At 43.3% G+C, this 12700-nt stretch overlaps 1 protein-coding gene across 4 annotated transcripts in view; it reads left to right on the forward strand.

Moving 5' to 3' along the window:
• Nucleotides 1-12700, forward strand: part of stox2b (storkhead box 2b) — a 49806-nt gene that overhangs the window by 30650 nt on the left and 6456 nt on the right. For 3 of the 4 annotated variants that reach the window (XM_082552692.1, XM_082552694.1, XM_082552693.1), the window contains one exon: nucleotides 6768-9156. In XM_082552692.1, coding sequence (XP_082408818.1) covers nucleotides 6768-9156 — 2389 coding nt within the window. Of the gene's footprint in view, nucleotides 1-5172; nucleotides 5262-6767; nucleotides 9157-12700 lie in introns of those variants that run through there. The other variant, XM_082552695.1, reaches the window with a different exon arrangement.

Genomic DNA, 12700 nt, shown 5'->3' on the forward strand with positions numbered 1-12700 from the left:
CCGAGTTCAGACTGAGGCCGATGTCTGATTGTTCCTGATAAATTAGGAAGACGCAACCAAAAGGCATAAAAAACCTTTTTATGCCTTTTGGTTGCGTCTTCCTACAACGCACTGATCACTTTAATTTATCAGGAACAATTAGACATCGGCCTCAGTCTGAGATCAGAGTGTCGAAATTGTGGACACAACAGGAAGTTGTCATTGAGTGTAGTGAGCATTTGATCACCTCCAAACCAGCCAGAATGATTGAATGAAGCTGAATAAATGCTCATGTGCCACAGTGATTATAATCAGTCAGTTATACATCTGGATTATGGTTATGGTTGGGTTTTTGCCTTATAATATAAAGCACCTTGAGGTGACTGTTATTTAATGATTTTGCTTTATATAAATTAAACAGAATTAAAATGAGTTGAATAGATCTCATTCTCATTCATTGAAAGATTCTTTGAAACACATCACCCAGGTATTTCTTCCCACTTATCCGGGCTGGGTGACTGGGGCAGCAGAGAGGTCCACAGGGCCTCCTCCCTGTAGGACATGCCTGGAACCGCCCAGGAGGATCTTGTCAGATGTCAGAACCACCTCAACTCACTGCTTTTGATGTTCAAGAGTAGCAGCTCTATTCTGCGACACTCTCAAATGACTGAATGTGCACACATTAATGGAAATACAATATACGCTACTTTTCAAAAGTTTGAGAACAGCCCAGTTTTTCCAGTTATTTATTGCAGTTCAAGTCGTTCAAGTCCAATGAACAGCTTGAAATAATACAAAGGGAACTGTGAGAGTTTTAAAACAAAGGTAAGGTTACCCAAGGGTGGGATATAAAACCTGCAGGACACCGGCCCTTGAGGCCTGGAGTTCGACACTGTCACGGTTTGCCGGGGCAAGCCGTGTGGAATATGAAATAGGACCCAAAATGCGGCAGCTCTGGTGCAGATGAGTGTTTATTTACAGGGGTGTGAGTACAAACAGCGGTGGCGACAAAGCATGAAACCGGAAACCTAAACTGGGTAAACTAATAAGACAAACCAGAATGAGGATGCAGGGAGGTCCGGAGAAATACATACGGGGAGACCGAGGGGAAACAACACAGACGAACCAGCGATTACCAAGACAGAAAATACAACTTAAATACACTCAGAGAACACAGGGAGATTACACACAGGTGGGAGACACAGCTGGGAGTGATTAACATGACGAGACCAGGGAGGCAAACTGAAAACACTCACATAAGACGCAGACCTTCACAATAAAACAGGAACACAAAGGGGGGAACAGGGTAAACACCAATTAGAGAACAGAACCAAAATCGCGAAGAGAAAACACAAAACGCTGGGTCAAAAGGACCCAGGATCATGACAGACACCCCTTAACAATTTAAAATCTGCTCTGCAGCAATGGAGGTTGATTAAGCCTTGAAAGATGGTGCTACTAATTCCTACAGGTGTTCCAACTTTTCTAGATTACTTCCAGCCCCCTCTGTCTGCATAAAGCAGTGTTGAACACACTGTGGTACCATACCTTCGTGAGCATCAGTTGAACAGTATCGTACTGCAGAAAGTAGAGTGTTGCTACAGAAATGGTAAGAAACAGACAATTAACAGTGGAGGAGAGACAGACCATCATAACACTTATAAATGTAGGTCTGTCCTACAGAGAACCTGCAAAGAAAGTCAAGGTGTCAGTGAGTCCAGTTTCCTTCACCATCAAAGGCTCCCTGAACCAGAACAGCTACCACAGCATTCTGCAGCACCATGCAGGATCCTCTGGTATGGACCTAGTTGGTCAGGGCTTCATCCTACAGCAGGATAAAGACCCCAAACAGTCCAAGCTGTGCCAGAACCACCTCAGGAACAAAGAACAAGATGGTGAGCTTGGAAACATGGAGGTCCGGCACAGTCTGTTTGCTTAGCCTGGCAGGGCAAAGGACACTGTCTGAACTATGGACACGCACACACATATACACTTACACTGATAAGCACTCACTCATCCCCCCTCCCCTTCCAATGCCTTCGATGCTTGTTGCATCCTGGGAACACGAGGCGGGTCTGGGCCCGCGCTGGAGAGTCGGTGCAGTGGCAGGATGGCTGCTGTGTTGCCTCATCCCCTACCCACCTCTGTTGCTGGTCACGTGCTTCATAATGTTGTGCTGTGGACATTTATGTGCTTTCTGTGCAGAGGAGTTTTTTGTTTCCTGTTCTCATGCTGTCCTCCTGTAGCCCAGCATGAGTAGAGGTCTCTTTTTTTCCCTCTTGTACTTTCCCATTGTAGTGTACATTTCACTGTTTTTTTCTGTAATGCAACCGTTCTCTGACTTGTATCCCCATGTGATGTCTGTGTTGTGTGTGTAAGGTCGGGGGGCGGGTTCATTCCACTGCTGGGTAACCTGCCACTGCATGTGGCGAATAAAATTTGAACTTGAACTGAACTTGAACTAAATTGCATAATTTTCAATAAAAACTGGAAAAATTGGGGTTTTCTAAAACTTTTGACCGGTAGTGTATAAGGCAGTGAAACAATTCTAATTAGCTTGAAAATTGATATTTGGTATGACCACCTTTATTCTTCAACCTCACCTGAACTCTGTTAGGTGAGCTTTCTTGTAATTTCTTTAAGTAGTCTCCAAGAATAGTTTTCTGGGCTTATTGAAGTTCTTCTTTGAATGTTGGCTGCCTTTTGTTCTCTCTGTCAAGACGATCCCACACTGCTTCAGCAATGTTCATCATATTGTGTACCATGCATTATGAAACATTATTCTTTGAACCATAACATACTAAACCCCTCCTAATTCAACAAAGAAATTTTTCAAGCGATTCACTGTGTCTTATTACTCTCGCTACCTGGTCATCGTCTTAGCACGATTGAGGTGGCTGAACAAACACTCACTGTTTCTGTGCATGCAGTCTATCTTGTATTGCATCAGTCTGGATGCAGTGAAAAGCTGCTATGATGTAACTGACAGTAATAACTCCAGACTGGTAGAGGAGTGAGTGAAGGAGATGCTAAAAAAGAAAAGAGAAACATGGAGATTGAGGGGTTAGTTACGGAAAGAAAAAGTAACAGTAAGCAACAAAGTAGAACAAAGAAGAAAAATCAATAAAAAAAATTGCAGAGAAAATCCCATGAGGATTGAAATAGAATCACTTTTCACTCCAGGGTACATTTTTGTAACCCAAAAAGAATAAACAGATTTTCCTGTGCTGTTTACCAGTCCATAAACTTAAACTGATGATGATGTTGGTTATTTACAATGGGTAAAGTAATACTCATGGTGTTTACTCATAGCAGCCATGTGACACCAGATTGGCTGTGTGCGGTTTTGTCAGGGTAGAGAGCCGTTAGCATATCATCCTGCAAACCTTGAGTGTAGATCTGTAGAAGACTGCATTCGATTCCTAAGGGCTGACAGGGACGCCTACTTCACTGCCTTTCTCTAAAACCATCGGTGGTTTTAGAGAAAGGCAGTGACTTTGCTTCCACTGTCAGAGGCCATAAGATGATTTGTAATCTTTGCTGCTGATTCTGTACTGTGATAAGTTCTGAAACCCAACTTAAACCCTTAAACTAAACATTTCCTCTACAGAAGATCAGTTAGCTGTTTTACAACTACTCTTTCAAGAACATTTGGGTTAAAAGGAACTTTATAGATTGGCGTATAATTAGTTCAGACAGCTGGATCAAGCTGTTTAATTATTCCCACTAGGGGTGGGCGATATAAATGATATACGATAGAAACGATATAAATTTGGCCAACGATAGAGATTTTGACTATATCGCGATAGCGCATGTTGATGATGTCATCAAGCTGCCCCTGTTTTGGTCGAAAGCATCGCAGCCAGTGTTGCCAACTTAGCGACTTTGTCGCTATATTTAGCGAGTTTTCAGACCCCTTAGCAACTTTTTTTCTAAAAAAAGTCTCTAAAAAAGACGTGAAAGCACGTATCGCTTTTACTCTCAACAAGCAGCGGGTGCTGTAACGCAGTCTGTTCTTCTTTTACTCTTATGCTGTTTTATGGAACACAAGGTTTAAAACTACTTATAAACACACACACAAAGTAACTCCACCAGAGCGCCTATTTCGGGTCACTTTTGCCGGTCCAAGCCCGAGTAAAGGAGCAGGGTTGGAATTGTGACATTAAAAAAAACAATAATTGCTAAAATAAATTTAATTTGTAGTTCTAAATAAACTCTAAATGCATTTAGGACATTTTTTACTCACTTTATGTCTCTTCCACGATGTTATTTCTCTCTCTAACAACACAGGTTACAATTAGATTAGCATGACCAATTATGCAAATTAGGCGATGATGTCATTTAGCGACTTCTAGCGACTTTTACGACAACCAATAGCGATTTTCCTTACTGAGGAGTTGGCAACACTGATCGCAGCGGCTACAACCATTATCATCTACAAATTATGGCGGGCGACAGTCATAGCAAAGATGAAGCACTTTTGAAATATGGGGAAAGCCAAAAACTGCGCTTCCTCCACTTCCGTAACATTGATTCATTAATGTTGAATTCTCTCACAGCTACTCTGTTCCCATGTTGTTGCAGTATATGAATGACTAACCTCGTATTGTGGATGAATAATCTCAGTTGTTCTCCTGACTGAAGTTTGGCTCGTGTACAGCATCCTGCTATGCGACTGCATTTGTCCCTGACCACCAGAATCCCTCACGTTAACTTTTATCGAGTGGAAAAAAGTTGGCGTTCATCCTCCAGCTTCACTGTGCTAATGTTATGCTAACATAGCTGTGTCGCTAGCAATCACGTAGCACAACATTATATACCAGCTAGCCCAACTTCAGTAACCCTACAAACGTCATGCTGTTTAGTTTTCTGTCTTCATTTATGTTGGAAGTGATAGGAGAGCTGTACGTTTGAATTTTCTCAGAAATCTCTGTCAGAACATGGTATGTCATCTTTAGGTGGAAACTAGCGAGCTAACTTCCTGGTAACTTCTAACTCCGTTAAATTTAATAAATTCTGTTTTCATGTATGCCTGGATGTTAAACTTCATAGTTTCACCTGGTAAAGCAGCAACGCTGATGATTTTATTAAAGATGAAAGAATTTAGACCGTTTTTAACTCTCAGCGTTTGTTTGACTTTGGGACCTGAAGTTGACGGAGTTTTGGACCCAGATACTCCGTGAAGCTCCTCACTACGGCAGCCGTAATGCTCTGACAATCTATCAACCAAAGTTGTACTAAAACATTTTTTAACAGATTTCTGCAGCCAAAATCAGTTCGAGGTCAGTAAGCACAACCAGAATTCATACATAAGGCACAATCTCGATTTTTGAGAAAATTAAAGGATTTTAAGTGTGCTTATAGTGTGGGAAATACGTTATACAGAAGAAAAGAATCCATCCATCCATCCATCCATCTTCATCCGCTTTGTCCGGGGCCGGGTCGCGGGGGCAGCAGCCTAAGCCTGGCCGCCACCCGGCACACAATGCACCCGACCCCTATGGCGCCTCCTGCGGGTGGTGGGCCTGCGGGAGGATGGGCCCATGTCTCCTCTTCGGGCTGTGCCCGGCCGGACCCCATGGACTAAGGCCCGGCCACCAGACGCTCGCCCTCGGGCACCCTCCCCGGGCCTGGCTCCAGGGCGGGGCCCCGGTAACCCTATCCCGGGCAGGGTAAACTGTTCCCTCGGTGTCCTTTTCATAAGGGTCTTATGAATCGCTCTTTGTCTGGTCCCTCACCCAGGGCCAATTTGCCATGGGAGACCCTACCAGGGGGCAAAAGTCCCCAGACAACATAGCCCCTGGGATCCCTGGGACACACAAACCCCTCCACCACGATAAGGTAGCGAAATACGTTATACAGAAGAAAAGAATATATTGCAATATATATCGTTACTGCACATGCTTCAGATTATATCGCGATATGGATATGAATTCCCACCTTAAAGGCATGTGGTGCCATTTTGATCATATTTAAGATTGAAGCATTTATTAATAGTAGGTCTTCTTTGAGCAGTTTTCTGAGACTTCATGTTGATGGGTTTTTTTAGGAAGTGATTACTGAAATTAACTATAGAGTCTCTGTAAAGATCAATAGTACTGGATGCCGCTGTATATAATGATACGTCTGTGAGATGTATAATTTTTTCCTCAAATGGTTAAAATTTGTAAAGAAATTCATGAAGTCATTGCTGTTTAAGGTTAAAGGAGTGCCTGGCACAACAGAATTCTTCCTCTTTGTCAGACTGGCTCCCTCACTGAAAAGAAACCTGCGGCTGTTATTATTTTCTTTAATCAGTAATGAATAGTAAGATGTCCTAGCTTTACAATTTACAATAAACATTTTTCTGGGCTAAATGAAGATCTAAATTAGTGAGATGCCATTTCCTCTCCAGGGTACAGGTTATCTGTTATACCACTAACCTGTTCTGGGTTAGCAGGTAGAAATATTACTTTAGTCAGAAATACTGGCTGATGTTGAAAAAGGGGGTAAAGGTACATACCTTTGATATTGATATTGCAAAATGAAACCTTTTCTGTCCTCACTGACGTTGAAGTTATTTCAAATCTTCACTCTGGAACTAATCTTTAGAGCTTTTAGTGTACACGTGTGGGCCAAACAATAACATTTCTGTGGCAAGGGAATTTTTGCTTTTAAACATAGTATGATTAATAAAAATCCTGGATTGTATGTTTGTTTTTTAGTTAATTATGTTAGGGGGCGGGTTTAAATGAGGTCTTTGTAAAGAGCCAGTGGACTTACTGCTTCATGTCTCTGTCTTTGGTCAGGTGTACCTACACCAACGGAGGAGGTTTTGCGCCATACTCTGAACATGCTGGTCCGTGAGCGGAAGATCTACCCGACACCTGATGGATATTTTATCGTAACTCCTCAAACCTATTTCATTACTCCAAGCCTAATCCGAACTAGCTCCAAGTGGTATCACTTGGAAGAGCGTTCTGCTGACCGACACCAACATCAGAACCAGCAGCAGCAGCATCAGCAGACACAGTGCACCTCCCCTCTCTCTGGCACCATAACCCCTTCCACCTCCGGGGGTGTGCGAGAGCGAACACACCCAAAGTCCAACCAGAATCACAGCGGGGGAGGTGGGGATTCTTTTTACAACAACAGTTATCGTGGAGACGACCCCCCTAGCCACCACACCACCCTGCAGCGGCGATCCCCCAAAGACCACCGGGAGGCGTACTCGGTACCTCACTCCCCACAAACACCCCCTCAGCAAGCAGGAGCGAACACTGAAAAGAGCCGCAGTTCACTCGGGTTCCCATTCAAGACGGATACACTAAACAAGCACCGAGGTGGGGGCGCAGCAGGAGGAGGGGTAGCAGGAACTGCAGACATAGAGAAACAAGCTGGAGCTAGTGCTACAGGAAGTCGAAAGTTTGGTTTGAAGTTGTTTCGCTTGAGTTTTAAGAAAGATAAGGCCAAGCAGCTTGCAACCTTCTCTGCACAGTTCCCCCCCGAGGAATGGCCGCTACGGGATGAGGACGTACCCAGCCAGCTGCCACGCCACGTAGAGATGGAGATTATCCGTAGAATCAATCCTGACCTCACAGTGGAGAATCTTGCTCGACACACAGCAGTCATGAAGCGTCTTGAAGAAGAGCGTGCTCAGAGGAGCAAAGCATCGTCGGCCAATCACAGCTCCAGAAGTAGAAGAAGTGGGGGTAGACACAGAAAGCAGTCCCAGACCAAACTTAGCCGCTCGCATAGTAAGACAAGGACTACTCGCTGTGAGCCAAGTGACAGTTCCCATTTAGAGTTGGCCGAAAGGGACTATAGAGGTTACTCATGCTCACTGGCTCGGTCACCAAGGGAACAGGCAGTGGCCATGGAGCGGCAAAGGGTCCGACTCCACCTGGCACACAGCAACCCTAACATTCTTGACTCCTCACACCTGCCCGTTACTCCAGAGTGGGATGTGTCCGGAGAGCTTGCCAAGCGACGCACAGAAATGCCTTTCCCTGAGCCAAGTCACGGCAAATCAGCCCACCATTCTAAGGTCCACCGCTCGCACTCCCACACCCAGGAGAGGAAATCCAGAAATGAACGCAGCAACAAGGCCAAGGAACGTTCCCGATCAATGGACAACTCTAAAGGTCCGCTTGGAGCTGGACTGATTGGACCACCCGATTATTATGATGACCGGAGCCGTTACTATACTGATGATGGCACCCTGCGAGCTAATCAGAGCTCTTCTCACTACTCTCGTGCCACACCCACTTCCACTAAGGTGCCTGGGGATTCCCTGAGATTGGATGGGAGCAGGAACTTGGAGAAGAGTAAGAGCAGGGATAGTCTCCCAGCATATTCACCAAAACCACTGCCTAACTCTGCCTCTCCCGATGATTACTTCCAATGCCCTGGATCCTCTGAGGCTATTCTCACATCAACAGCTCCTCTGGGAACTCTGGGCAAAAACAGCCATGATGGATTAAAACCAGGTAGTATTGACAGGCAGACTGATAGACAGACATCCCATCCACCAGAAAATAGGGAGGACTTAACAAAGGTGGGACCTAAGGGCAGCAGCTTGCCACCAATACCCCTCTCTATCCCTGACCTCCCTCTTTCTAATGGACGACCTGCCCACAGCACCTCTTCTAATCAGGAGAAACGAAAGGAGATCTTTAGTAAAGATACGCTCTTCAAACCTCCACCTAGCCTGCCTTTGCCAGGTTACAGCTCTCTGAGAAAACCCACAGCCCTTGCCTCCTCAAATCTGTCATCATCCTGCGATGCTCTTGATTCCCAAGAAGCCTTCGATGCTCCTAAGCCTCTGTTGGCAACATCATCTGCTCCATCACAAGGGACTGAACCCACATCCAGTGCTGCAGATGCAAACTTTGACTACTACAATGTTTCAGATGATGATGAACTTGAAGACGGAGGCGCGAAAAGTCAAGGAGAGGATGAGAAGCCTGGAGGAAGCATTGCTGTCATGGGAGGAGGTGGAGCAGGAACCATGCAATGGCTGCTGGAAAGAGAGAAAGAGAGGGATCTGCAGAGGAGGTTTGAAAGAACGCTTGCCTTCCCAGGTGTCAAAGAGAACCTTCCGGAGCCCAGTCAGAACCAGCAGTCAGCTCATTCTGCTCGGCTGGACAGTATGGACTCCAGCTCGGTCACTGTTGACAGTGGATTCAATTCCCCACGGTGAGAATATTTATACTGTACACACTACAGCCATAAACACCAACACTGTACATGGGGGGTGGATGCACTTCAGAATAATAAAACCCCAGATTAAGCCTTTGTTCGTCAATCTATATACTTTATAATTTAGTATCTAATTGAGACATTTTACATTTATCAAGTGTAGATAAATGATATCAGTGATATTTAATCTCAAATTACCACGTTCCTGACTTCCATAAGTGGAGGAAAATGTATGGATAGTTTGCAGCAACCTTCTTCATGAGCCCTGTGCTCCACCTAAGCTGTCAGATGCAGAGCTCACACACATGATCCGGGCACGTTCCCAAACAGTTCCTAACAGAAAATCTTATTCTTGTATTCTAAACGTGATTATTCCCCTTTAGTAGGGCTGTTCGATATAACGATGTATATCTGATGACGATATAAAAACGTCTGTCGTTTCATTTTACGCTATCGTTTGTTTCGTGGTGTCGCAAAATAAACTGTTTACAGCAATATTTGTTCATGGTTCTGATGTCACTGTAGAGGCTGTATTCATTTATTAAACGTCTCTCTTTCTCTTATATTTAATATAACCACACTACAGAAGCGCCTGTTTTTATGCGTTGTCGTTAGCAACAACGATGGTAACAGCATCGCGTGTTCGCTTGTTTATGTTCCACATAAACCTTTCACAATAAAGCTCAAGATCCTGTTGAGACTTTTCAAAATAAACTGAATCACGTGAAAGAGCAGATTATTTATAGATGAGAAGCAAAAAGAGCCGCCAGGTGCTAAAAAATAAACCTTAGACTCCAACGTTAGAACAGGCGTCTCCCCGCAGCACGCCGTGTAATAAATACTCACAAAGAAAACGGCGCCGTTACAACTTGTGTCTAAAAATGTGTCGTTTCATGCATCGGTTAAAACACTCGACTCCAGCTACATGACGCACAGCTGGAAACACTTCACACAAGTGGAGATTCACAGAGTTTACAGAAAATGTTACATTTGTGTGATTTATATTGTTATCGGACGATAGATGTCTTATATCGGGATATGAGATTTTGGTCATATCGCACAGCCCTACCCTTTAATTCCCTCTAACTGATGTGAATTGACCTTGAGACACATATGTAAAAGCTGCTCTTATACTGCATTTATCAATTGCATTGTTATTAGATCATCTGGAGTGGGACACCATAGTGTAGTGGATACCTGCTGGGGATGGATATTCCTTTTGGTTTGTGTTATGGAGGTCACCCAGTGAAAGTCTGACAAATCAAAGGTACAGACCTACTGTGTGTTTGACCTGCCTAGGTATCTAATAAAGTCAGTATGAAATGAATGTCTGACTATAACAGTGTATAAGACATTTTGACACCAGGCTGAATGATGTATATCACAGATCTCAGAGACTGCACGTGTGGTGCTGAGCTGTGGGGCTGCTCGTGTGCATTATGGACTAATTTCTCACTGTGTTAAACATCCACTACTAATCCACTGGCTCACTTTAAAAACTATCTTGATTGCCTGCATGCATCTTCTGTTATGGTCCCCCCATGGCACTGAAAGAGAAGTTCCTACAAATAAATATGTAATGAGGTCAACTGCAAAAAATAGCTACGTCCAAGGGCCAGATTTACTAACGCTCTGCACCACAGCAAAACACGCTTTTTACGTTAAAAAGCTTCTGTCAGGCTTTCATAAAGAGGGCCAGTAGTTGTTTGGAACTGAAAGGTGTGGATGCAGTTATTGTGTTGGCTGGCCTCAAGGCACTTTATTTACTTTTAGGAGTTTCCCTTCGGAGAATATTTAAATCAATCATAAAAATGTGATTTGTGTAAGTTTGGGACATTTTTATTGTTTCATTGAAACCAAGTCGTGCTCAACTTTAATGAAAAGTTTAAGAGCTGTACAGAGATACATCATTAACATGTTCTTTTATCAACACAGACGCACACAAAGACACACACACACAGACAGGTCAGCTGTTACACACAGATTTCTGATGTTTAAGGTGGAACAGTTTGTAACGGTGCTCCTGAGTTTCAGTGCCAAAGACCTCACATAGTTACCAAACACTTCTAACAGGCGAGTCCAGTTTTATAGTGAAGTGACTTGTTTTCATTTTCCTTAACTGCAACAGTACAGAGTGTAAAACCTCTGCTTACACTGTATTCCTTTTGTTAGCACAGTTACTCCTTCGCACTCTAATGTTTGACACTCACAAGCTGCCCTTGGAGTAAACTGACTACATATTTGTACATGAACCAGCGCACTGTTAGGTCACCAAAGATTTCTTTCACCCTCTTCAGCTTTTGTAAATGCATCATCATGCTAATTTAACTGAGAGCTTACAGCCACAAAGCTGGCACCTCAGCTCTTTGCTAAACCCTGACAGCAGCTTTTTGATACTGCATGCTGATGATACTCACAATGACAGCTTTGACCACTCAGACTTTATTAAGTAAAAAAGGTTGATGTGATAACTGCATTTCATAGGACCGAGGGTTTGATCCTACAGTTACATTATCACTGCTCTGATAGTGGCAGATCTCCATACATTAGTCAACACGATTGACTGTGATACTGTATGAACTGCTTAAAAAGTCATTGAGAGGTGTGAAGTACTGAAGTACTTCTTAATTGTACTTAAGTACAGTTTTCTGGTATCTGTACTTTAGCTGAGTATTTATTTCTCTGACAGCTTTGTACATGGACTCCTTACATTTTGATTTAAGAGGGGAGTTGTGCTTCCTGTCAGTGCACTGCTTCAAACATTAGAACCATTAGAGTCTAAACAGTAGCACATGAGAGTCGATCCAAATGATGTATCTGCCACCATGGGGCTATTGCACACACAGAGACGAGAGAGACAAAACAATGTCATTTATGCATCATTTATTACAAGTTAAAAGTGGGCCAGTGGTTTATCTTTTGGTCTTGTCAACACTGGAATTAGTGCGGATGTCCAGAAGCTGTGGTCACGATACTTCAGCATCTAGCTAGCCCGACAGACGAGGAGCGCTCAAAGATGGAGTTCTGATTTTTAAGTTGTGGGTAATTTAAATGCAACGTTTTTATCAGATCAACAAATATCAGCAAGCATACAAACTGTGTGCAGCTTGTTGCTAGTAAAAAGTACAGCTGCTAGCTTCCCCAATGAGACAAAAGAACGAGAGCCAACTCAGCGATGGAGAAAGATAAGAATAGAATAGAATAGAATTCAACTTTATTGTCATTGCACATGCACAGGTACAGGGCAACGAAATGCAGTTTGCATCCATCCAGAAGTGCTTTAGTGATATAGATATATTACAATATATATTAGCAATAATATAGATATGTGAGTATATTACAGAAATGGGTCTATTATGGTATGTTATAATGTACACGGTATGAAGTATGTTGTGAATATTCTATAACTATAAGTATGTACAGGCTGTAGTGAGTACAAGCTATGTACAGGATATGAATAGGATATAAATATGAAAAACTATACAGAATATGAAATAAATAACTTTACAGAATCTGAGATATACAGCTATACAGAAATGGG

The sequence above is a fragment of the Aulonocara stuartgranti genome, assembly GCF_965226115.1.
Source record: "Aulonocara stuartgranti genome assembly, chromosome: 2".
Lineage (NCBI taxonomy): Eukaryota > Metazoa > Chordata > Actinopteri > Cichliformes > Cichlidae > Aulonocara > Aulonocara stuartgranti.